At 44.3% G+C, this 26,982-nt stretch overlaps 1 protein-coding gene across 1 annotated transcript in view; it reads right to left on the bottom strand.

Annotated features, from left to right (window-relative positions):
- Window positions 1-912: 912 nt before the first annotated feature.
- The window catches only part of BTBD11 (BTB domain containing 11), a 163,749-nt gene continuing 137,679 nt past the window's right edge, over window positions 913-26,982 (bottom strand). The window contains exons 7-17 of the mRNA XM_026052270.1: window positions 26,823-26,924; window positions 25,622-25,715; window positions 25,374-25,509; window positions 23,433-23,653; window positions 21,418-21,596; window positions 10,747-10,852; window positions 9,807-9,909; window positions 8,022-8,103; window positions 6,956-7,024; window positions 5,406-5,519; window positions 913-1,826 (exon numbers count right to left, since the gene is read on the bottom strand). Of these exons, the coding sequence (XP_025908055.1) occupies window positions 1,617-1,826; window positions 5,406-5,519; window positions 6,956-7,024; window positions 8,022-8,103; window positions 9,807-9,909; window positions 10,747-10,852; window positions 21,418-21,596; window positions 23,433-23,653; window positions 25,374-25,509; window positions 25,622-25,715; window positions 26,823-26,924 (1,416 nt within the window). The 3' untranslated portion in view covers window positions 913-1,616. The remainder of the gene's footprint in view (window positions 1,827-5,405; window positions 5,520-6,955; window positions 7,025-8,021; window positions 8,104-9,806; window positions 9,910-10,746; window positions 10,853-21,417; window positions 21,597-23,432; window positions 23,654-25,373; window positions 25,510-25,621; window positions 25,716-26,822; window positions 26,925-26,982) is intronic.

Genomic DNA, 26,982 nt, shown 5'->3' with positions numbered 1-26,982 from the left:
GCCAAGACTGTTCTGTGCGCATTCGGAAYGCTCTAAGGATGGAAGAGCCCCCGGCACAGCCACCGCAGCGAGAGAACAAGGAGTTACCACACACTGCCCAAATAAAACGTCTAGAGGCTGTGGACTGGGCACAGTTTCTGAGCGGCACGCTATAAATAAACACATCAATGTCGTTTCGCCATGGTCAAGGCAAGACCTCTGCCTGCTTCCTACTGCAGTCTCTATGTTTTGAATCGGTCGGTTCATGAGAGGTGTTTATTCAGAGGCAGAGCATCAGGAACGTGGTGGCATTTAGCACATTTGCCTTGCTGCCAGTACGCTGCAAAATAAACGGAGCCCTGCTGTTAAATCCCACCCCCAATCYCACCCCATCCAAGCCCTGTGTTGTAGATAACCTATACATTCTCAAGATACAGTGAGAAATCATTCTATAGTACATATTTAATTATAATTTAAAAAAAAAAAGTCTAACTCAGATACATTCTCTGGCCAGTAGCAAAGTATTGACACATTACTAGAATATAGATCTGTTAGTATCCCTTCACTGCAGCAAACAGAAATCAGCATCTCGGGAAGGGTCTCTGGGGGGGTATCATCTCACAACCAATTGCACTGAATTAAAAAAATATGCTAATTTCACAAATGGAGTTTGACGAGAAGTAACATTGCATTTGTCTTGGCAAAACGAAGCACAAACATAACATTTCACGGGTACAGTTACCATGCAAATGCATGTTGAGTTTGTCATCGCTTTGAAACCCCGAGTCACGATTAGCATGCAGTTCTCCTGCCCCCTCCCTCCCCAACTACTCTATTATAGATAGTCTCGGTAAGGTACCTCTTTGGTGTAACCATAGCCTGTTAGGCAAGATTATACCACCCTAGGAAAGAATACAAGCAAAACTTGATCATAGGTTATGTTTACACAATGTACATTTTACCATTAAAAAAACCAAAACAAAACATTACATAGGTTCCCAAACACAGCTCTSTCGAAAATGAAAATTTAAACTTAAGAAATAGTTTTTAAACTACAAGGCCACCCCTTTATTTTTTTATGAACAATTTAAAAAGTTCCCACCCCTAAAAATCTGCCAGTCTATTTCCTCAGTTACAACAGTCTTACCCACTCTCTAGCACAGTCAATCATTGCTCAACGGCAACTCGCAGTTCTTACATCTCTTAAATGCACACGATAATGGACTCCGGGAGAGATATAGTTCTTAAATGGGTGACACTGTGGAGCAAAACAGCCTTAAATCACTAATTTAGGTCCTCCACGGCATCACTGCACAGGCAGGGGCTTCTGCTGTTCATTGATGCGGGTTCTGGCTCTTATTGGCATCTGGCTCCGCGACCACTCGTGTGTTCAGAACGCGACTACAACAGCGATTCACTGACAAGCAGGGCTCTATCCCTGCTGCTCAGAGCAAGGAGCTACGTGTTCTGCATTCCCTCATCCCGACGAGGCCGCCGCCGCAACGCAGCACCTTTGGCCAACACAGAACTATTTGGATGTGAAGGAGATTTTTCTTTTTTTAATATTCATTTAAACAACTGCAACGGGAGACTTAGCTTGCAGGGTCTTTATTGGAGTGTTGYCGCCTTCCTCAGCTTTATACAATGGAGCCCTTTGAAGAAGACAAATGAATTGACTGAATCCTTGTGGCCAACGTCCTCTGTAAGTCCTGCAGTACGTTTTGACCAGATGTTTCTCCGTTCTTGTCATACAGCAGCTGTTTGAAAGCTTCATTCTCAATGAGGACCATCATATTTTTTAGAAAGTAGCCTTCGCAATAGGCAGAGAGTTCTGTGACTCCGAGGAACTACAAGTGAAATCAGAGAAAGACAACCACTCTGGTAAACCCTGGTCAGCAAATACAGTGCRTAAGAGCAGCACACAAACAAACAAACAAGCCAAGCCTTTTGGATACAGGTGCATATGTGTGTGGGAATTAATAATACAGTATTTTACACTGACAATTCTAGTGACAAATTCCATGTTACAGAGCCCTCTGTTATAGAAAAAGAAATCCAAGGCTAAAGTCTAGGGGCCTTGGGAATTGGTGGGAGGTTTACCAGRAGGTTCAGCAGACCCAGGACTCATGCTAGGAGGCATATCCAAAACCTACAGGTTTGGAGAAATCCAAAGAGGCCAAGTTTAATGAACATCATCCTTAGGGAGCCTGGAACACACACCATCCAAATCACCTTCAAGAAATCTTTGCAGGAGAAATGGGGGCTTCTTGGGCATGTGGTGTAGAACTTCACAGTGACCCACACGGTGTTGGAGGAGACAGGGATGACATAATGCATGAGCAAACCTCCAGTGACCTTCACTAGGACATGCAGTCACAGTGTCTGAGCCACGGGCTTGCTCCTGTAGTCATGCAAGGAGTGGACATGATAATCTGCTATAGACATGAGAGTTTACAGACACATCCACCCTCCTGTCCAGGTAAGCTYCTGCTGGGTCTGAGCTCCAAGAAGAAATGGGAACCTTTGGCTTGCTGGAGATTGGAACAACTACACAACACCAGCCATTATAACCTTAACATCATGTTGGGAACTAAGAGTGGAAACTACTAAAAAAAGAAAATAAACAGAGATTAGGGCTAGGTAGGAGCTTACTTCCCAGGGCGAATGAATGATTTCAACTTGATTTCCAACCTAGTTTTTTATCAAATTATGAGTGAATTACTTTGCTCTTGGATACGACCAGTGTTATGTATGAATCTGTATCCTTCTCTGAAGCACCATTCAACCCTGATCATTATTTCATTATATTCATGGTATTGAGGAAATAATGTGCTTTTCTTTCCTTCCTTAGGCTTGCGCTGAGCCCCAGATTGCAAGCTGTGCAAGTGCTGAGTGGCATGTATTCAAAACTCTGGTTAATTTGGTTGGATTGAGCATTCATGGCAAGCACAACTGGTGCCCAGTGGTAGCTAATCAATCAGCTCTGTAAAGCCAATTTTCCAACTTATTCCATCTCCTTCTGGAGACAATAAATAGTTACAAAGATTTTGAGTGGAAATGAAAGTGATACCAATCAAAAGAAAACAACAGAAAGTTTATAGCAATGCCACGTATGATTTTAATACTCTTCATTCAACTTTTAAATGTTGTAAATGTGACCAAATGCACTTTCTCTCACCTACCATATACTTTACCTCTAATCCAGGGTCCCAGTCTCTTGTCCCCACAGCTCTTACCACACAGCTCGCCACTCTGCTAAACACTCCTCTCCCACAGCCTACGCCTCCAACCCAGAAACCCTCCCAAACCTGCTCACTTCAGGCCTTGGTTCTGCAAATTCACTTCTTTTTTGGTTCTGCAAATTCATTTCTTTTCAGATACCATGAGGACTGTGCTCTCTGTGTCTCAAAGCCAACCTGCTTGCCATTCAGAAAAGCAGGTCTCARCATTGCCCGAGCAGAGGCACAGCCGAATGTGCAGAACTCAAGGCACTAGAAATTGTACCTAGAACAGGAGCACATTACCCAAGACCAAAACCACAGTCTTCTGCTCTTGTCTGACTGAATGATCCCTGGCTTCAGTGCTTGTCCACCTTATTCCCACCCTCACTGAATCTACCGTGAGCTTCTTTGGTACTTCAGACAGCAACACCGAGTGCCGGACAGTCCMCCGGCACTTGAACTGCTCTGAGCTCCCTTGGCTCGTGAGGACCATGTGGCCTCCTCTACCCCATGTCATTATCTCAAATTTAGATAACAAGCAATGAAACTACTGTGACTGGAGCACTCTGAGCAGAATGGAATGTCTCAAATCAACAACTCGCACATCACATGGAGCTGCAGCAAAAACACGGAGGGTCTTCTCTGGAGGCAGGATAACAGMGAGATATCTGAACTACAATTAAATGGGTTAGTTCAGGTCCTGGAAATCTTCCACTGTGGCACTACGGAGCTTCTCACTGGTAATTTACTGGAAGCAGGGTAAACTAGTCCAGGCAGAGCTCTAGGGTGACCTGGTTTAACTAATTCCAGGACTTCATTCTCAGGTAGCTTAGATACCCTTGCTGTGAACTCCACATGTTAACACACACATGGCCCCAGCCTCTCAAGCCTAGACACCACCTCCACCTCTCCATGAATGGAGAAGTTTCAGGCTGAGGCCCTTATGGAAAAACTAGTCTACAGTTGGGCTCAAGAATGTTCAGGATGAAAATAAGAGCTACATTTCACAATTTGGAGGAAAGATATGTGATCTTAAACAGAGTTTTATTTACACATTATGTGTTTTGCTTTTGGCAACAGTAACATAAATCCCTAAGTTCCCACCTTGCTTAGAAGATTAATCAGGTATTTTTCAACAAGATTCTAATAACTGTGATTTTTTTTCCTATTACAGTAAGTGGACCTGCAGATACATTTAATCTATTATTGAATTTGGAAGTGGTACTTCATGCTATTTCAAATACCAGTTGCGTGTGTCTACACATCAAGACCTATCATTACCACTCTCTGGAGGAAATACCTGACGGTGGGAATAAATATCTGATCAGTGGGAGTTTGTAGAGCCATCCACAGGATTATTCTGTTCAACATTTGTGTCACACCACACCATTCTATCTTTCATAAAGACCATGTAAATTATGGAAACATCATTTAAAGGATACTTTAAACAAACAAAAAACATTAATTGCAATTATTTTTGTATTAATTTCATCATGCAACAGAAAATCAAACTACATACCATAAACAAAAAAGGGACACAATCAATGTGGCAAACACCTTCATCAAGGACCTAAAATAGGTTTTATAGATCTCGAAATGTCATGACTTTATGCCTGATGGCTCAGGTTTTCCTCACAAGCTAAGTAAATATTTGATTTCAGTGAGAAGCTGGGAATCTCTCCAAAACACACAAATAATTTCCTATTACCATCCTTGCAAGGCTGTGAGACGTTGCACTTTGACAATGTGACATTGCCATATATTGAAAAGCTGCAAAGAACACTGAGCCTATCACCTCCAYGGGCTACAGGCAGAAGGAGACAGGCAACTGTACTTAGGAAGTCCTGCACGGAAGGTGCAAGACGGAGGTGTTATTCAGGTAGGTGATTCTCATTAACTGATTCAGCAGTTTGTGCTGCTGTGATAAGGCGTAGGTCTGCCACGTAGGGCAGACACAAATAGAGTTTGAAACAGCAAGGCAATGGGATGTGTAGCTGCCAGAGATGCTCTTACACTATGTGATCTAGATCTGTCATTATTCTAGGTACCTACCAGCCACTCAAGCTCAGTAAATGCATGACAAATCCTTGATATACGACAAACCACCCTAAGTGCATCGCACGTTGCTTTTATCATAACCCATGACCACACAGAGTATGAGGACAGATGCATACATAACATGCATGGATATGTGGTTATTTTTACCTTGGCATGATTATAAATATCCACACAGTTTTCTGTATTAATGCTTTTTGCACAAATGATCTCACAGTGTCGTTGTAAAGCTTCAAGCTGGAAAAATTTAGCAGCAGAGAGAAGCTAAAAAAAAATAAAAAGAGGAAAAAAATAGTTATTGCTGAGCAATACAGTACCAGAGCTGGCTTTTTCATCGTTTCATTATATTTTCTTCCTCAGCCCCTGCTTCAGTTTGAATGATAAACAGTCAGAAGGAGAAGGTTCCTTCATTGGTTCAACCCCGTGCTGTCCCCTCCACATTGGACTGAGGGACTATGCATGGAGAGACCACTCCTGGCAGCTAGGTCTCCACACCGGCTTTGGAATGCAGGAAATGCTAAAAAGAATGTAGCATACTGGAGAGGTTTAGGTCACTTTGCAAATATGATTGCAATCACATTCCAGGAAGAAAATGTCCGGGCTCCTCTGCTCCCAAAGTTCTGGTTGAATGAAACCCCTGGATCTGATGTGGAGATGTCAGGAAAAGGGCCAGTAGTATATAGGGACACAAACCAGATGATAATAACCAACTCGTGTAGCTTAAGAATCTATAGAGGTAATAAACTTGAAACCTGTCACCCCAGCAGGCTCAAGAAAAGGGAGTCAGATCCCCACATGCCCCTTGCTCTGGTCTGTGAGCAGTAGCAAGGTCTTGTCTAAAGCACTACCTGGCTCCAGGCTGGTGCACAGATATGATGCAAATGGGTGGACAGGCTTGGTACAAGGTAACACCTCATAACAGGAATTCCCTTATTGTCCTTTTTCTGTCCTTTACAACCAGGGAAAGGGATTTAATTTTTTTGTCTTCTCATGGTAGGTTATCCTGCTGAAACTGCTGTGACATTACTCTGCCTCTCCTGCGCAGTCTACTCAAGCTCTGCTTTAATTCCATAAATAAACCCAAGTGCTGGAAATCTGCAGTGCTGATGTGATAGCAGCCAGCTGGCCCCAATTATGAATTGCTGCAAAGATTTCTGTGGAGTATTTCTGGTGCTTCTTGTTATCATATTTGTAATAAGGCAAGTTGCTAAATGCAGTTYGGAAAGATAAAGCCAAATCCTATTGCAGCTGCCTCTGTGGCTTAAGCAGTCATGTGCTGCTTTGTAATTACTTTTAACTGTGAGGAAGTGTGGCTGGATCTGTTATCAATAGATCAGTCAATCAGTCATAAATTCTGGAGCCACAGAAGTTTGGGGATGTCACAAAAGTAGAGCAAGCAGCCAGCTGAACTGCAGCACAAGCTCTTCAACAGCCCAGGTGATTACACATGCATCTCTCTAAAGCTGTTCTGCCATCTAGTTTGGCACTCCTTATTTGAGAAAGAGTTAGAAATTCAGATGCTTTTTTCAAAGCTCAGTGAAACAGAGAAGCAGTGACCTGTTTCTACAGAGCTCAGATGGTTGATGTGGGTAGGTTTAGTTAAAAATCCACAGCCTGCATTGCACAGGGCTGAGTYGTGCAGCAGGGCACACAGATCACTTAGCATTGCTCCCACTGCAATTCAAAGAAACATCTCTTACCTCCATGATTTCATTATTTTTAATCAGCAGTGACTCTGCACCTCCGTAATAAAGATACTGCATAACCAGCTGCAACAAAACAAAGGCAGTGTTTGCAAAAAGAAATCCAAGGCATCAGCAGAAGGTGACATAAAAATTGCATGGAACACCCGAGGTTTTCCAACACCAGGACTGTGGAGATAAAAGTAGCCCACACTTCCTTTTTTTTTTTCCAGGATTTATTTGGTTACTCTCTTGCTCTCTGCACATTTCAATGTTTCCTTCTTGCAGGTACTCTGACTTGTCTCCTCAGCTCTCATCAGCCACATCGCCAAGACCTTTTGGTGTGGTCAAGACACCATATAGGAGGCTGATTAATTCCTTCTGAATTTTCCGGKTTTTTTCCAATACGGTTAGTACATCTTTTCTTTTCAGGGAAGTATGGCATATATAACTCTTAGTGCCTTATTCCTTCCCTGGCAACAGCACCTACACCTTTACCTAGCTGTGTGTGGGCATGCACGGATGATGAGAAAGAATCCACTAAAATTCCTCTGTAGTGAGCTTCCAAGCAAGCTTAAAATGGGAATACTGCAGCTGTAACAGTCAACACATGAAAACTGTCCGAGCACTAATTCTAGCCCAGAGAAGCATATACACATATATATACATGCGGACATACGTGCATATGCTACAAATGCAGAAAGAAGATTTTATATTTTCAAGAAATAAATCTGATTAAACAATATTACTAAAGAGAGGAAYGAGCTATGTCTCCTCCAAGCCTGTCCATTAAATATAGAAAGAGCCTATAGGATAAACAGATATCAAGTACTTTACACTGAAATGTCCCATGTCTGCATACCTCATTCAAGTGAAATGTATGTGATTATATCTGCCGGGGCACAGCACATGCTTGCAATCAATAGCACTGTGCAGCTTAGTGTTTAAAGGAAGATGAAGCCTTTGTTCATGGAACAATACTCTGAGCAGTGTATATCAAATACAAATGTATTAATTTGGGCAGGCTATGTATAATGGTCTTATTAAATGTTCCGTTCAAATTCAATATGAGAACTGACTTTACCTGAAAGATGGGGTACTTCACATAGTTGATCTCAATACAAGTACTATCAGCTGCGGGCTTGCTGGACAGCAGCGCTTTAAACCTAAACAGAAATGAGCAAAATTGAAATACCAGTCCAGTGATCTCTCTGAAAAGGCACAGCAAAGTGGAAGGATGGCACCAGCTCCTCCAGAAACAGCACATTGAAATGAATGGATTTGTCRCTCAGCGACATCAAGGTGTAGACACTGACAAAGTTCAAACTGAAAGGAAGAAGCCCGTCTTTTTGGAAATTTCAATTCAAAGTTTTGGAAAAATACATCTGATATTACAACACACACACACACACACAAAAAAAATCTGTCCAAGAAATTCACATCCTCTAATGTGGTACAGCATATTATAAAACCAGAATCTTAATGTTCTTTTGTTTGAAAGCAACCAAGTCTTATAGGAAGACTTGCAACATTCAAAAACAGTCCACTATCTCTTTCAAAGAAGATCAATTTGGGCCTTATGCCACTTTAAAAAATGGTTTGGAATAAAATATTTTAAAACCTATGCTAAGACTTATAATGCTTTCATATAGACACAACACAATTGCACAGGTACAAGGCAGAAGAGAAAACTGGATAGACTGCTGTTCTTTCATTATCAAAACTTGAAGTTCAAACTTGTCTTTCAAGATAAAAACACAGTGGAGTTCTTTAAGTTAGTAACTGCTGATTTATGTGAGATTTACATAAGTATATAGCAATCTTTGTTTCAAAGCTAGGTATTCCCATTTGATCTGAAGGTGAAAATGGGAAATTCACGGTCAAAACTATCTGCCTTTGTTCTTCCTCTGTTTGATAATCCATCTGACCTTCTGGAGGTAATGCAAAGCTTAGCTTATCTATCAAGACCAGATACTTGCTGGATAGTAACTTTTTCCATACAAGGACTGCACATTGTTAATTCAAATATGGATAACATTTGGTTTGTTTTTACTCCTGTCAAACTCTACCATGAACAATTTCATGTTTAATGAATGTGTTTATATGTTTACCAATATGCTCTAAAACAAAATAGGCACTTCCTAAGCTGAAGACAGGGTCAGATATTGAAGTTGCTTTATGCAAATCTTCTTCCTTTGTTCAGTGAAGGGTGGGCAGCATCTCTATTAATGGTTCTCACATTTCTCAAACTACACTAATTCAATGGCTTGGCCTTGCCACATCTTGAAATCAACCCTTATGTAGGGCTGACTAAATTTGTTTAAAAGCACATCTTGAATTTCAAAGCTGTGTATGGACTAGGTTTGTGAGCAGTGAAAGAAAGGACTTTAAGGCTGAGTTGAGCTGAGTGATCTGGATTCTAGCCTTCTGAGCACAGGGAACAGACCACAAGTAGATGCTTACTTTTATATTTGAAAGTATAAAATGAGGCCAATGAGTTGTGTACTCTGGAGAAAGCTTGCACTGATGCAAGGCAGGATTTAGGGGTTCACATGACAAATAATTCTTAAGAACCAATGCATTATGCATTGCAGTTAAGGTCCAGATGCAGCAATGAGCTCCATGCAAGTCTGCCTTAGTAAAGTGAAGTCAGATGCAGAGCCATAAGCATGGAGCATCTACAGGGCAGTAGCTCAGTGACAGGAGAGCTAAAATGTCCCGCAAATCAAGCAGAAAGAAAAGGTGTTGAGATTTTCTGTTTAGGAGGAAACTGAAGATTGGAACTGTTAGCATCAYGAGCACTCAAAGAACTGAGGCAACAAAACATCCAAAAAAATATGGAATGAATGGAATTGTTTCYATATTTTACCTTGGTGATGCAGTAAATAGCAACACTCTATGCGCATAAAATGGTCTTCCTTCCACCAGAAATGTAACATCTGACATCTCTTTGTTGTTAAGAAAATGCGGATCTAGAATCACAAAATGACAAAATAACCCAATAACTTTGGTGTGGAAGAGGTCATGAACGTACAGAATATTTTCCTGTTTTGACCAAAAGAAAAGACAATAGTGTAAAAGGATATTGTTTTCCATGAGTAAAGCCCATAAAGCTATTTTAGGCAGCCTGAGGCAGAAGACCCGCAGACAGCCCAATGCATTTCAGACAAAGGAAACTCAAAGCTTTGAGATGCGTGTTGACCTTTTGCTATGATAGCAGCCATCCCTCCCAGATCTGGTGGAGAGCTGGCACCACCTCTAAGCAATGTGATCCAAAGATAACTGCATCTAAATGCRTGCGTGAGGGCCCTATTCTCATGGACTTTATTACACCCAGTTATATCATGCAGGGAAGCCTCTGCCTGAAGAGAAAAGGGGCCGGGAGACTCACCCATGTCTTCTCTAGATCGCTCTAAAGCAACTCGGGCTCTCTGAGCATGGCTGGGAGGCTCTGCCTCCGCGGTGGGAGAAGATCTCCTGACCTGTGCCGGCCAGAGCTGGTCATGGTGATTTCAGACTAGGACAGCTGCTTGGCTTTAGGCCCTGGGCTCAGGTCCCAGCCCATTCAGCAACATGGACTCTGCAGACTGATGGCCTGTTCTAACACACCTAGTGATCCATCAATGGGAGTTATGGGCCAGRTGAAAATTAAGAGCCCTTCATTTTTCTAGTTCTGTCATTCAAACTAACTTTTTTTTTTGACTTTTGCCTCCCACAAGCACCCAGCCTTTAATGCAGAGTTCCCACTGGCCTCTACAAAGAACTAAATGATAACCTTAGGTCATGACGTGGAGGCCCTGGATGCTTACCTAAGCGAGAGGTCTGCTTGCGCTTAATTTCAACAAGCTTTGGAATCGGGTAGGGTCCGTAGCAATGCGTGAAAATGACGGACAGCTGCTGACTTATAACTTCATTCTAAACAAGAGGAACCAAATATACACAACATAAGGCTGAGTATTCAAAGAGACAAGTTATATCATTCTCAAGAGTTGCCTATTTTGAAGCTGAAAAAAATGTGATTATTGAAGTTTTATTAAAAATCAGCACTTGGAATTATCAGTATTGTGTTTTAAACTGCAATTCTTATTTGGTAGTTTGTTATGTTCCCTGTAGGAGTTGATTAAAATGAAAAGTCTTCTCGGGTTGAAGTCTTCTTCCCCGCCAAACTCCACAGCCCTGTGCCATCCAGTAAAGGAAGCTCCTTTACAATAGCAATTTCATTTCACTTGCAAAATTCCCTTAGCTGTAAGAGGACATTATGTTTCTTTAAAAAAACCCATAATTGGTCATATTTCAAGAAACCTGGGCTATCAAGAAGATTTAATTGCACTGCCTGCATATATCTCTAAGCAGAATACCCTCACAAAGAGTCCCCACTTTCGAGAGTGACACAAGGCTTCASAGCTTTTCACTGAACCTCTTCATTTAACCCAAAGTATTTCATAGATATGATCTCACATCCTTGGCACTGGCCTTGGCACTACTTTTCTACGGAAACCAMCAGAATCTCACAAAATCTGGGTCTGCTCCCTGACCCTGGCTCTATCCACTCATAACCAGGCAAGGAACAAGRCATTTGCAGGTCATTTTCCCAAGTGCCCGGGCAACTTAAGCACTTGGAAGCCCAAACTGCAATGACAGTGAAAGGGATTTAGTGCTTAACTACCTAAGTCACATCTGAAAGCAGGTTTTAAAAGCTTTTGCAAATTTTATCCTATCCTTTGTGGGTAACTAGAGCAGGTCTACTCAAGTCTAGGGTGCCATAAGGCTAAATCATATGAACAAGCATCTAGCTATTTAACTCCTATGTTGGTTGGGGATTCCTTTTGGGGGCATGGAACTGTGAAGAGATAAAGGCATTTGGATATGAGTGGGGCCCCAGTCACAGGAATATGCAGGTAAGGCAGCAAAATGAACCTAATGAAAAATTGGGAAGTTCAGATGTTCTGAGCGCATTTCAACTCAGCTCTAAGTAGAAATCYCCTAAATTTCCAAGAAATGAGGAGGAGTGGCAGTGACGCTGTAATGGCTCTTGCATGGCATCTAATTAAAGAGGGTGGTAGAAGGCAGCGAGCGCTGATGGCAATGGAAACGACACGCGCTCACCTCCAAGCAGAGGCTGACTCCTCTGACCACGTCAGACTTAACACTAAGAGAAACCTGCTGGSACTGCTCCAGCTGGCTGCTGAGTAACACGCAGGGAGCTGCCACACTGGTGTCCCCGAGCACGGGGCCTGCTGCCCGTGGCCCTGCCTTAATGACAAAGAGGACGGACGTTCTGCACGGGGAGCACCTCCTTGCTCAGGGCTCTTCACAGGGAGCTTCTCAAAACACAACGGTGGTGAATCATGAGACTAAGCGAAGAGGAAGATTTAAGGGCAGATTTAAAGAAGGAAGTGACTCAGTTGCTCGGACGGCTGGGAAAAGAGCTCTAGACGGATAGGGCAGAGAGAGCAATTGCTCAAAGGGCTGTGCCCAAGAGAGGCTGAGTCAGCCTAGGAGGAGGAGGCTGCCGCAGGGATAGTGATTCCTGGCAGGGCAGCTTGCGGCTGCCTCCAGCCAGTGCCAAGAAGCCGCTAAATGCAACAGAGGATGGGAATAAAGTCATGGATCAGGGCGGAGGGGAGGCTGCAGACAGGAGACGTAAGTGCAAGAGCAGCACCCACCTTACACCCGGGAATACAAGGAGTTACTGTAGGGAGGGGGACAGCTGCCGGGACCTCCCTCTGCCTCCCAGGCTGTCCTGTGCACAGCTCCTGCCCCTACCACCACGGGATCACACACACGTGAAACGCTTTTAAAAAACAAGGGCATGGAATAGCGGCAGGAGAAAGGGAAAAAGAACAAGGAAAGAAAGTCCTTACTGTTGGTCAAAGATGGCAGAACCATCCAGTGAATGGTGACTATGAACATACTAGAGCCTCACAGCTCGAACACATGACACTTCTTTCTTGGCAGAGAGGAGTTTGGAGACCTTTGGCTCACACCAGTGAAACTGAATACTCACCCCAGATGCCTTTGGGAAGCCAAAAGCTGCTAAGCTAGAAAGCTAACAGGAGGTAAGAATGTGCTCATTTAGTGTTGTAGCTAGCAAACAAGAGCAAGGTTTCCACCAAAGATGTGGAGAGGGGAGTGGTGAGATACTTCCAAAAAGGAATTTAACTTCCCACGCAAACACACAGAGAGCAAAGCCTTTGGGCTTGGCCCTGAATCTGCTTCCCAAGTCAGTTGCTTTTACTAATCAACCAGGCAGCAGCAAAGACGAGAGATGAAAGGGAACCATTGTCAAAGGTGCAAGTCTGTGGCTGGATTGCTGGGGAAGAAACCTGCTTTTCAGAGGCCAACTCCTGCTCTTGGTGCAGGTCGAGCTGGGCTGATGTTCATCTTCTGTTGTAGGAGGGGGACTACAGCTTGGCATGGGATATAATGAAGATATTCACCTTGCCATGGGGTAATTACAGARAGGCAAGAGGAAACAGGGAACAATAGTGAATCTTCTTAGGGAGATGGTGCTTCCAGCGAAGAGCTGGTTTGTGAGCAAGCGACTTTGCTTTGTAGATACAGCCTCCTGACTTAAAAGCATTCTTCAGAAGAGATCTAAAGGAATTCCCCACACTTGGTGAGTGCACTTGAACCGTGAGGGGAATTCATGAATCCTTTTGAAGCAAAGCTTAAGAATTTCAAGTTGCCTCAGCAGAAACGTCTAGTAGATTGATCTGAGAAGAGATGAAAAGCCGGATTGGGGGGGGGGGGTATTCATTTTTTCTTGAATGCCCTTCTGATGAAGGTCTGCAGTAGGACACAAAAAAACTCTCCAAGTCTTTGSCACGTACTCTGGAAGAGCTTGCTCCATTTCAGTTTACCTGATTCAACCCAGCCTGCCCATCCTGCGACACARTCCTGTGAAGCACTGGATGCAGTGGGAAATACTGAGCCAGTTTTCTCTAACACCTATTAGCACATGTCATTTTGGAAGCCTATGCTTCAAACTATCAAGGCGAAAGCTCACATCAGATTAAACAGTTGGGCTGCTATTTTGCTTGTCTCTGATTTTCCAGTCTTCCACACTTTGCTTCTGCTGCCTCCCTTCATAGGCTCCCTCATGCCCACACTGCTCCTCCGTGGACTGCTCAAAATCCAGTACTTTGGTCTCATGACTATGAGGTTGAGAGCCATCCTGCAACCACCTCACATTTGCCCTCAACTATGGTAAGAGGTTAGGTTTCTTTTCTTCGCCTTTGAAATCCCATATAATACTTCAGGTGTCTCTTGTGCTTACGTCACCCTCCCCAGTTCAGCTCCATTAATACCAGTTTAACCAGTTCCTTTTTCCCTCCGATTCTTGGGATACTCCATCCGTTGAGGACTGCAACACACACTCCCTTCCATGACATGTTGACAGGGACATCTTGAATTCTCCCTCTGCTTATGCTCCCCTCTCACTTTTAAAAAAACAAAGAACAAAAAACAAAGGAAGAGCCAACGAAGAGCTAAGTAACAGAGAGGGTTTTYGCAGACTGCCCTGGCTCGAGCCCCCGAGCTCTGCCATGAGACTGGTGTCTCTCTGAATCCCTCGCATCCTTCCCGAGGTGTTGCTGCTCTGGTCCTCCGGCAGAACTCGCTTTTGCCAGCTGCATCGGGACTGATTAAATGCCACTTCAGAGGGTCACTCCTAGACGATTAAGCGGCACACCCGTAATTAATATTAGTCAACATTTGTAAAGGTAAGGAAGCCCAGAGGTTGGGGATACAGTTAGAGGCACTGAACTGCATAACAAAATAGGTTTTGTTAGTGCTGGGCTCAAGTCCTTCCACTGCAAATTCAAATGGAATGGAATTAATCACAGGTAAGGCACAAATGGACCCTTCAGTTAGTTTCTGGGAAAGCTGCCAAGCTTCCCTTTCAAAAGGCTCTTTATATCACAGCTGTGCATTGTATGTAAAAAACTCCGCTCCCCAGGCACAGTCTAATCCCTGGGTGAGAGCCCAGAAAAGGGCAGGTGTCACATCCATGGCATTCACTTATTGTAAATGAAGAAATGGCTCCTGCCTCTGGCCGGGAAACATTTCAGAAAGCAGAGAGAGGGTAGGAAAAACCCAAACCTGGGTTAGTCTGAAGMGGACTGAGTGCTACAAGCCACAGTGCAGGGTTAATAGCCTGTTATCATTGACATGCCACTYGGTACCTGGCGCTCCCACCTCACACGGAGAATGCATGACGTACACGTGTGGATAACTTGCCTCCGGGTTACTCTGAACTGTTCGGACACAGAAGGACTACAAGTGACAACAGGCAGTGCTACGGATCGCTACAATCACTCGAGTGCAGTGAAACCCGCTTTAAGAAACCACTCAGAAGCCCCAGCCAAAAACCCAACCACCTCCTACAGGACGGGCACCCGCGAATGCTCCGGCAAGACGGTTTAGCCGCTCCATGGAATCTGTAAGCAGGCACTTCAGGTCCCCGGCTCTCTTCAGGGTTATTTTTAGTGCACGTTTTGCTGTGTCTGCCTCTTCTGTGGAAAGTCTATGATTTTTTCCACTTAAAATATTTCAGTCCAAAATATTCCATTTTCAAGTGATTTTTGTTTTCAAGAAAAGTGAAGTGTTATAGGGAGAGCAAATACTCCAATGTAACTATATTAAAACCTCAGTTCTCTATTGAAAAGCAGTTTAACAAGAAAATAAAGTTTCACTCAGGCATAAAGTCTTTCCTCAGCTGTTTGCAGGTACAAAAAAAAAAGACCTGTCACTCCAACAGCAGCCCTGACTCTAGGAGCTCAGGAACACCCAGTGCCTGCCCAAAGCCATACTGGATTCCCGTCTCCCCTCCAACCTAACCTGTTCCTGAAGCACAGGATAKTCTGACCTCATAGAGGAAAACAGAGCTTCGTTCAAACCCATCAAATATTTATAGCAGCCCGTCATGATGCAAAGGACAAAAGGAGGAATTTTCCAGCTCCTCCATCCTCCAGCGTAACTTCCTGGGTAATACGTGGCCTATGGATGTTTGCCATCCCCTAGGACTGGAATTCACAGAGCGGAAACACGAGCTGTGTTTGTTGACACACTCTGAGGAACCTCTTCAGACATTTGCTTTAGAGGAATTAAATCCAGAAAGACCGTATCAATAAACAAACAGGGCCCCATCTCAAGCTTCAGCCTCTGAATATTTCACTGCAACCCAGCAGGCAAATGTTACAGGTTGTCCTCTCGCTTTTCGCTTCTTGAAGACACGTGAAAATTATTTTTTCAATAGGCAATATACTGCTATTTCTGAAAGCATATCTTTTTTAAAAATGATTTTCCTTATTTTCTATGGAATTTTGGATCTCAGGAGGCTAAGACACTGTTGAAATGGTACTTTAGCCCTTACACTATACAGGCCAGGTTTCTGAAGACACCTCCACGCCTGAATCCTTCCGGAATTTGTAAAACTGCTTCTTGTTTTGAACTGTTATTTTTTCTAAATACTTGCCATCACTGGGCTAAAGGCTACTACCCACATAGGTTCAAAAAGTTTGACTTTTTTGAAAAGTGCTCCTGCAGATTTCTTCAGCTGCCTTTAGATGCATTTGTAGCGTTTGTGAAACTCTGCAGGAATTCTGAGAAAACATCTTTGTAAAAGAGTTTCCTGCATCTTTCAACCAGCTCTACTGTACACTATAATCAACACCTCACTAATGGAATAAATCTTAAAATAAACTAATGATGGGAAGGAGGAAGCCAAAGCTACAGACCACTGCAGAGTAGGAAGATGAAGGACCTCCCAAAGCTTTTCAAATTGATTCTTTCCTTGGTAATATGCGAGCAGGAGTGCTCATAGTGGGTCTGGAGCCAGTGCTTCCCAGCGTGAAGAACCTCCAACACTGAGGTTCCCAGTGTGAAGAATCTCCAACATGTCAAGCGGAGCTTCCGGACAACACACTAAGCACAAGCACTTCAATACACCTGGACTAACTCACACCATTCTGCGTTATGTTCCCGCAAAGGATCCAAAGTAATGGCAAAGAGTAATTCCATGTCCCTGTGAATTGGCGAAAGGGAAAGGTTGTGAGAGGTGCTACTGGCAGTTAAAAGAGGTTTTTTTCTGTCAAAAAATAGGTCCAGATCAGTATGCTCAAAATTGCTGCATGCAGAAAAAGCAGGGCATGAAACCAGCTCACAACTGAGTACTGACAGCAATAGTGATGGCTCGTGTCCATGGAATTGGGTGACCTTATGGACTACCAATTCATGGAGGTCCAGGGCGGAAACCTAAACCYAACCTCCTCCAAAGGCCAGGGCAGCCTTAAAACCAGTTATGGTTTAAATTCTTCCTCTCTTCAGCTTGTGGGAATGTCAAGGTCAAACTGCAACAGCTTCAAGACTTCTGAAAGGAAGGAACGGATGCATCACCTGTATTCAGCAGGTTATCTTTCAAGATAACCTCTTTGTGAAAATGGAAGAGCACATACGTGTCTACAGGAGCTCCTGACAGCCTCAGCCCCCTCTGCCCAGAGCTGCCGCCATCCTCCCCGCCTGCAGCACAGCCACCTGGGCTGGACTGAGCCTCCTACTGAGCCTGAACAACAACCTCAGCTGCAGGCAAAAACAGGATTTCCAGTGAGAAATCTGTGCGTTTTCTTTAGGCCATGAAACACTCAATGCAGATACTGAGAGCACAAATTTGGTTGCGCTGTTCGGTCCTTCTCCTGTAACAAGATCTCCAGGGTCATCTTCGCTTTGAGGGACTTGACTCTGCGCTCTGAAGCATCTGAGGTTTAGCTCCAGGCTACTCCCTCTCAGAACTGTCTCTCTGACTTCTGTCTCATGTAGCCCTGTCCAAACAATTTTCAGCAGGCTATGCTTGCAAGCTTGCCTGCTTCAGACATCCCATCTGCCTCGAAATGGCAGTGACTTTCCTCATCTGGTAGCCCCAATCCTCCAGCGAGGCACAACTTCACTGAACAGCTTTAAAGTTAGGGCTTTGCTGCTTTGAACTTTGCTTGCTCTTAGCAAGGTGCCTTAAACTGTGCTCTCCATGTCCTTTCTACTGATATTTCTCCGGAATATCTGGTTCCTGGTCTTCATTTTGATGGTGACTCAGGCTCGCCGCGCGATAGCAGGAACCCCGGGGGAGCAAGTGCAGAGTCTGCTTGGACACTCTGCCTCAGCAGCACGCAAACACTGGCATTTCTCAGCTCCTCATCCAACTCAGAACAGTGCAGCTGATTAAGATATTTAAAGGCATGAAGGGCAATGAAAGCTCTCAGTCCCAGTGGAGTCCTACAAGAGCCAGGGGTCTAGCCCTTATTTGTGCCTTTCCAACTCTTCCCCCAGGGTTTTCGTGCAGCAGTGAACACTCAAAATACTATTTATTAATTGTTCTCCACCTCTTTATTTCACAGTATTTAGAAAAGGCAATAAAATTAGGGGCTTCAGCTGAAGTGCGTGGGCACCTGTCCAGTCTCATTTGCCATTCTGCCAGCCTCTGTTCCAGCACTGGGGCTTTCGGAAAGGTTTTTTTCCCTTCTGCCTCCGCTGTTCTGGCACGTGAAGGGGAGCAGAGCACCATGTCGTTGGAGACCAACATGCAGTCGCTGAGGGAATTCGGACACCTGGAGCCTGAAATCCTCAAGGTAGAGGCATTTAAAAAGAACATCTGTACAAKATGAGGGGTGTGCGTTTCTTTTATTTGTTGTGGTTCTTGTAGCTATTTGTATTTTAACTGTAACTTTTTATTTTGTGTGGTGCCTGGTCTTTTCACATGGCCTAGGATCCCATGAGAATATTTCTTCAGACAGTGCAAAGTAGAAGATGCTCTAGCCAATGTACTCAAATTACCTTTTTTTCCCTGCCTTTTCTAGGTATTCCTGTGCACCCTACAAGGTGGTGGAAACCTGCCTATCTGCTTAGCTCAGTTTCTCTGAATAAGGGAGGCTAAGATCACYGTGCCTGCCTCAACTCATTAATACTGGTAAATTGTTTTGAGACTATGGGATATTTGGGACTATTTATAGAAATGGAAAATGCCATTTCCACTAGGTACTAGTTGCCACACAATTAAAATATACTGAGCATACTGAGCATCCACAATATATAGCAAATGGAACATCTTTTATATATATATATATATATATATATATATAAGCCAAGAAACGCTAAGTGACTCGGTGCTCCCGAGTGGCTTATTTTATGCTCTGTGCCCTGATCAGCTCATTAAGGGAATGTATTGGGCCAGACTGTGATGTTTAGCATGAGTCGTAATCTGTCCTGAAGATCCCAGCCCACAGGGAAAAGGGTGTCCATTTGGACAAATCAACCTTCCCTCCAGCTTAATAAAATGTGGTGCTCTATAATTTGCTGTGGAAAGAGAGGGATCAGAACCACAGCTCCAGCTCTGCTGCACTTCTTGAAGGAGATTTCCATTCTGTGAGTACATATARAGCAAATCTCTGCTCTCAGCCCTTCCAGAGAAGTGGAACAGAATATCCTTTGAATCTCAGCTTTCCTCAAATGCCTTCTATGGCAGTGACCAGAGAGAAATTTTATTGGCTTTTTTTCTCCTGCATATAATTTTATTCTGATTCCTGCCAAAGGGCTGGATGGAATCTGTCCTCATTTCTGTCTGGGAGAGCTTTGTGAGAGGCCACTTGGCCAAGACTGTGGCAGTAATTCATGCTATTTGCGGATAATTTTGAAAACCTTACAGTGCCCCGAGAATGATTCATTATTTTTGTAACAATATAAAATCGTGTGTGCATGTGTGTGTGTTTGTGGATATGCATGTGCACGAAGAGTGAAGACAGGCAGTTCCCCTAGGCTCAGAGGCAGAGGCAAAGACCAACTTGATTTTGTCTTTATCATACCGGGTTTGCAGTGCTCTTTTATTTTTCTCCCCTCCGAATTTTAGATTTTAAGTGAACCTAAARCAAAAGGATGCACAGTCTTATATGCTACCAAGTTGCCTACAAGAGACACTTGTAGGCTGGAAGAGTGAGTCTAACATCTCTCAAGACTTATAATCCTACATAACATCTTATTTTGAAGCTGAGCATGTATAAATCCATTGGTTTTGGCTTCAGCCACCCAGGAGAACAGCAGTTAGACCTGTCCTTCATCCTAGATTACCAGGCCTAAACCTAATCTCCATGAAGTCTTCAATACGAATAGCTTTATATCACCTTTCAAACGGAACAGCACCTTACTGCTGGTTGCTGGATGAACATATATTAACCTAAGTAAGATTAGAGCGAGGAGTCTACAAATCCTGGGATTTGGAATGATTTCCGAAAAGTTATCTGTAAAAATTCTCCATAAATACTTATCCATTACAATCTAATTCCAAAGCAAAAGTTCATGGGAACAAAACTCAGAGCAATTGCTGGAACTAATGTTCAACATTTGCTCAGGACTTTGAGTCTGAGCCTTCTTTTGGAACCACATCCGAGTAAGCTTTCACTTGCTTTGCTAAGTCTGGAAGCTCTTAGCATTGAGTGTCTTCCCCAAAACCCCCGTCCTTTTCACATATTTTGGGTTATTACTGCAGATGCTAAAAAGTATTTACTCCTTGGCGCTGGACGTTGAATTGGGTGAAGAAGGGTTCTTACATCCCACTTAAACAAAGACAAGGCCTTACTGACATGTATTATGGTGCATAAGAAAAACTCTTTACTGAGATAATTTCCTGATATCAGAAAAGAGCAGACCTGACAGGACTTCAGATAGAAACCTTGAACTGGGAAGCGCTGGCTGGCAATGGCAGCAGCAGAAGAGACTGCTAATGAAAAAAGGCCTTAAAAGAAAGTATCCAGCCTTCACTAAATACCTAAGACATTTTCCTCTCCCTGTCTGCTGCACAAYCTTCCCCTTTGCTATTAGACTTGCATACCCAACGGTACCTCCCTCAAAAGGTTTTGTTAGGCTGATTTGTCTGGGTAAGAAAATGTCAAACCAAAAATACATCTGGCGAGACTGCAAGTACAAACACTCACACAGAGGGTTTTTTAAAATTGTTCTGTGTGTATGCTTGTAGAACGCAGGCTTCCCACAAGTCCAAATCCCACATGAAGGAAAAGAAAATCATGCAAGATGTTAAAGAAATCCAATGTAAAGATGAATATTAGCTTTGCTGTATGGTCCTATATAGCAGCCTGGGTAAAGTTACTGTCTGGGGTGTCTTGGTTATCAACATGTCTTGCTGTACTGCAATGACCCTTGTGACATTAATTCTACCATTAGCTTCTCTTGTCTCCTCAGCTCTTTGTTAGCATCAATATTAAGCAGTTCTAGCAGGAGATGTAAATAGCCCACAATGTTTTTAACTTATGCTTCCACAGTAAAGAAAACAAAAAGAGGCACCCAATACAAAAAAATAATAATTCTGTCTGGTCTAAACAAGCTTTGGGACAGTTGTGCAAAATCAGTATTACAAGGTTTACATTTTAGGTGCTTGGAATGAGACTGATTTTAAAGAATCCAAGCGCAATTTATCCTACCTTGCTCGCTTTCAGTATCTCAAACATCAAAGGCAACCCCTGTGTGATGAGCTCCTCTGTGTACTCTTCTTCCTGAATGGTTTTGAATTCCTTGAGCAAGCACTGGATGAGGGGTCTTCTGTGCTGCTGGAAGGACGTTCGCAGGGACTCCAGCCACGTGTGCAGCGTCCAGGGAACACCTGCAGACAGAGGACAGGGCTCGTTCCCAGCTTCAGAGGAGTGTGTGTCCTTCTGCTGCTGCTTTTTCTTTCTTTTTTTTTTTTTTTATCTTTAGTTACATTAATGTTAGGATTTTAAGCAAAAGCTGCCACATAACTCTAGAGATCAAATTCCTATTTATCCACAAGAATGAAGACTGATGGTTATCAGAACATCCCAACCCTAATACATAGGGGTGCCCCTCAAAGTGTTATGAGGAGACTGTGGTCTCTTTGCTCATCTAGCCCTCTGCTTCTCTGCTGAGACTGCCAATTTGTGGTAACTGCCATGGTGCTTTGCAATGCAGAAAAACTGTTGGAAACTAGATTTACACGAGCTCATTTGTTTGGATGTCTCCCCAGAGAGCCATTAAATGATAAAAAAGATTTTGGTCACTACTCACCAGCATTCAAACCGGTGGTCCCTCAATTAAACCCTTTTTTTTAAGCTCTACCCCAAGTCCTCTACCAGTCGTTACTATTTCCCTTAAACAGCACRGAGTGAGATAAGTGGATCAGCTTTTTTAAGGAGTCACTTGTCATGGCAGTGCCACAGTTCAAGAACTTAAAGGGAAATGCTCCCGTGCACTGRCTGATAAAACACACAGCCCAGGCGTTAGCTTGGATGTGACCTAGTTTCTGTTCTTGCAGAACACAGCRAGAGGAAACACATGCTCTGAATTTCAGGTTTCGTGACTAAAGGTCCTTCCTTCTACTTCTGCAGAAGTCCCTTGTCCTGAGGGCAGCCCCTCTGCTCTCTCCCATCCACCACACGGGGCTCTTCTTGCTCAGTGCTCCCAGCGAGGCGCGTGGCCACCACTGGCTTCCCACTCCAGTGGCCGACACTGATGCTGGCCAGAAGAGGCCAGGATGGGAGCGCAGTACCACACAGGAGCGTGCCCAGCATCCTGGTCTCTCGCTCTGGATGCCTCTTAACAGGGACAGTAAAACTATAGCCCAGACCCATTTCCTCTTGCAAAACCTTCCCACCTTTGGCAAAGGCAGGAACAACTTCCCAAAAGTGTTGAATATCCCCGGAGCGATGTTGAATCTCCATGCTGGCACAATTAGCCCATCAAGAAGCCAGATCATTGCTACTTTACCGGCTGAGTGCAAATGAGCAGCTGCCCTTAGCTGACACCTTGCCAAACTCAAGTGAAGATGGTTGCTGGTGGAAACTGCTCGGTTGTGCAGAAGTGTTGGTGGTCCCTGAGAAGGGCGACGCAGGAACCCACAGGACTCCCTGACACCTCCAGATGGAAGGATGGAGAACAAGATGCTGCTCTTGGTATGGATGTGGCAGGCAGGACTTGTTATGAAAAGYAGCTGTCTGCCTGTTTTGCTGGGGCAGATCAGGAAGCAGGAGGCTTAACTGCTCAGCCCGTCTCTGCCAAGCACTTTGTCAGTGCATGAAGCCAGAGAGGGGGCGGATGTGCTGCCAGGGCAGCCATCGGCAGGCTGGGCAGAACGGGAACRTCCAGGAAACGCCGAGCTCAGACGTGTATGTCAGGTGGCATCTGCATTTGGGACGAGACAAGTGAAGCACATGCCACCCAGGGGAGATGGTCCTATTCAGTCAGGGTTCATTAAAGCAAATCTGACTTGACAGGTGCCCAGGAGGCCACAGCTTGAACCAACTGAACTCACCTCCCCCTCTCCTCACCCACAGACCCACTTGGAAAGCCCCTGCAACTGCTGCTTCTACAGAAACTGGTAAAGATTTAACTGTGGTTGGCTTGACCAACAGCTTGAAAATGTTCTTCTAAGACTAGCAGAGCCTTAGAAAGATGGGAAAGAAGTCAGGACACCACAGCTGACCTATGCTCCTGATGTCGATGGTCACGTCCACATATCCGTGTTCAGCACTGTGGTACATGGCTTCCTTCAGGGCCTTCAGCTTGGCCTTGCTGTTGCGGCTGGCGCAAAGCGGAGCTGCTGCAGAATCGGGCAGGTCATTCCCCTCTGCCAGGATCTCCTCCAGGGACAGAATATCGCTCTTCTCTTTCTCGGGCTGAGCGAGGAGCTTACGAAACACATTCCTGTCAACCACAGCACAACAGGGAGAGATAGAGGGAAAAAAAGAGAAATTGAGACAAATCAGTGTTAGTGATTATGTTTTCTTTCTGTCCAGGATGCTTGCTGGACCTTGGCAGGTTAGGACACCCATCCAGCAGGCTCATCGAAACTATTCCATTTAATGGTCTTTAGATAGGGTGGCCTTACAGTAGCCCTGACACAAGCACCAGTCTTGCTAGTCCACCTCTACTGTGTGGACCAGGTCTGCAAGGCTGGCCACATGGCTGCAGTAACAGAGATTGTACAGATGTGCAGCAGGACCTCGTAGGAGCAGAACCCCGTGAGCTAAACGTGTTTGAACTTGGGGGCATCTGCCCCACTCTTCAGGGAGGCTGAGTTGTTTTCAGAAAAAGTGGCTTTTAGAAAAGCTTCAAGAAACTTCACTTAGAGGACACCACTTGAAAAGGAGGACRTCTGAAGCTACTGGGAAATACCATCACTGCCAATTAACAGCCAAAGCAGTCCRTGAAAGCTGGAGCAACCAGCCATTCAACCAGGCTGATCAGGGCAGCTTCAAGCAAATTCGGGGCTATTCTGCAAAGCCAGCTGCCTAGGCTGCCCAACAGCAGGGCCCTAATTCCAGTGCCTTGGCACCCCGCTCCCCTCTGGTTCACAGCAGCACAACCTCACGGATCCCMACAGCTGCTCCTGGGTTTCTGTGGCTGCGAGGAGGGAAACCAGGCCAGCCCCACGCCGCTTCCCAGCTGCGCGGGCCCGCCTGAGCAAGTGAGGGATATGGGAGAGAGGGAAAGACAGGGCAGTGCATGTGCACAGAGTGCAGCGGGGAAAACAAGAGGCAGCTTTGGGRTGAAAATTAAGTTTCGACTCTGCACACATGCACAGCCAGAAGCCAAATCCAGGAGACTCTCAGGCCCTGCTTGGAAGCACTGATACCGCGGTGCAGCTCCCGCTCACACCGGTTGGTATCAGCGTCCCTGCAAGGAACGTGACACTGCAGTAAATAARCTGTCCTCTGTCCTGGAGTCTCCTCAGAGGCTTCTGATGGGCAGAGTTGTTTGAGCCCCCCCTCACTGCCATGAGCAGTTGTGTGGCTGGCAGCTCTCCTCTAAGCAAATAGACGGTAGACACTGTCTCTAACCTGTATCTATGTTCCTCTGGATGGCTACAATCAGAAAAGTAGGAATGTAAGGTCATAATACTAATGCATTATTCTGCAACAAACTCCTGAATATTGCAAGATCATGCATGCCAGGTGCTCATCTCATTGCTTGTAGAAAAAAAGAAATTGCAGCAGACATACAACACTAATACACACAGGACTTCACAGGAAACACCGACGCAGACACTCTGCTAGGATGCAGCTAAGGCTGCAGCAGCACAGACACAATCCACCCCAAACTTCAGAAACACGTTCACAAGAGAAATTCAGAAGGAATGTCTGTGGCATTCCTTCCCAGCCTCACATCAGCTACCRTTTTACAAACATCACACTGCAACACAACCACAAAAAGTTCCCTCCTCCCTTTTTTTGTTATCAGAAATCAAAAAGCAGTTAGTTCCACCAACTGCCCAAATTCACATGCTAGCGGAAAGCCTCTATCTCTGCTCAGCTGGTGGCATCTTTAATTGTTCATGCAGAGCTTCCACCCATCTGCTCCAACCAGGCTCCCAGGTAAAGAAGTAACCATCTGARTGATGCCACTAGACTTGTTCCCACTCTACCTGTGTCCATGCGCAGCAGCCTGACTGAAAGAGTTCATGTCACCTTGTGGAGTCATGGAAATGCCGTTCCTGTACATTGTGCCTATCATGGGGTCAGCTCCTCGCTCCAGCAGCAAACTAACCAGTTCAAAATTTCCTGGAAGTCAAGAGATGCATTTTTAGTTTTCGTTGAAGCCCAGCATTTGCTCATCTAAATCACAGATCCCAACTGAAAAAAAGTTAGTACGGTGAGAGGAGAAAGTCCTTACCAGCTGCTGCTGCCAACTGTAAAGGAGTTTCAGAGTAATTTTCCTCTCCATGCTCCAAAGAACCTTCTACCTTTGCTCCAGCATCCAGCAACAGCTATAAAGAAAATTCACCATTTAGAGCAACTGGGACAATCGCAGTGTTCAGAGCTCATGAACAGTGAAGGATGAGAGTCTAATGCTTCTTGTTCTCTGCAAACCAGATGTGATGGACACAGGCGACATGCAAATTCAGCCCAGAATTTCACAAGAGGAAAATTGATTCCTTTTTTCGCTCATTTTATACTGCCAGACACCAGGAGCATTAGTGTCCAACTTCAGAGCCAAAAAAGTGTTACTCGGTGTTTCTGAATGGGAAATGGGGATAAGATCAGTGTTAGGAAGTAAATGCACGGAGGATGGAAGTACTGAAAATTTGCCCAACAGGCATCCTTCCTTCACAGTCTTCTAGAAGGTCAGCGCCATCCTAAAATGGATCAAATTTCAACTGCCTCCGTCTTGAATATCAATACATGGCCAAAGAAAGGCAATTTTTAGGAACAAATTGCAGCAGTGAGTCCAAAACCCGTGGTCTCCATCAGGTAAACTTCCACATGAATAGTAACAGTGATGAGAACAAAACTGGCCAAGGGCAACAGGATGGAGCCTGCGCTCCACCCTGCTCTTGGCCATTTCTGTCATAGGCTTTCATTATTTTGGAGCTTTGTTAAATGTGCCACAGACATAACTGTTTTGAAGAATAAACCCACTCAATTTCTGAGATGCCAAAGCACAGAACCAGCATACTGCACGTGACGTCTTGCTTGGGTAAGGAGACTGAGTGCTTCTCTGTCTTTGGATCACAACAACACACCAGGTTGCATTTTGTGTTTTAGAGTAGCATAGTATCAAAGACTGCAATGAATGAATAAACAAACATATAAAACAAGTGGTCAGGAAGGAGCACAAGGAGTTGTCAGACTTTCTTTGGTGCAGCTTTGCTTTAAAATTGTCCAATTTAAGCCTCATATTGGTTAAGGTTTGAGCACAGTATCCATTATATAATAGGTCTATTATATATCAGTACACTCTAGAAGAAGCAGAAGTAACCAATATGAGTATGACAGAGGATACTGGTTTGAGATGGATGTTATTGTAACTGAAGAGGAGAAACAAAAAAAAAAAAAAAAAAAAAAGAGATGCAGGTAGGGAAATACAATAATACCTGAACTACAGGAATATGTCCATGCAACACAGCAAATGTCAGAGCTGTCCAATGGCGGGTCTCAGGGTGGACGGATGGGTATTTATGAGCAGTACTGACAACCTACAAACAAATTAAAGTTATTTTTTAATGGCTTTCGAAGATCTATAAGTAGTAAAAT

Source organism: Nothoprocta perdicaria, unplaced genomic scaffold (genome assembly GCF_003342845.1).
Source record: "Nothoprocta perdicaria isolate Ctin4 unplaced genomic scaffold, notPer1 scaffold_86, whole genome shotgun sequence".
NCBI lineage: Eukaryota > Metazoa > Chordata > Aves > Tinamiformes > Tinamidae > Nothoprocta > Nothoprocta perdicaria.
This window is presented reverse-complemented; position numbering and strand designations above follow the sequence as displayed.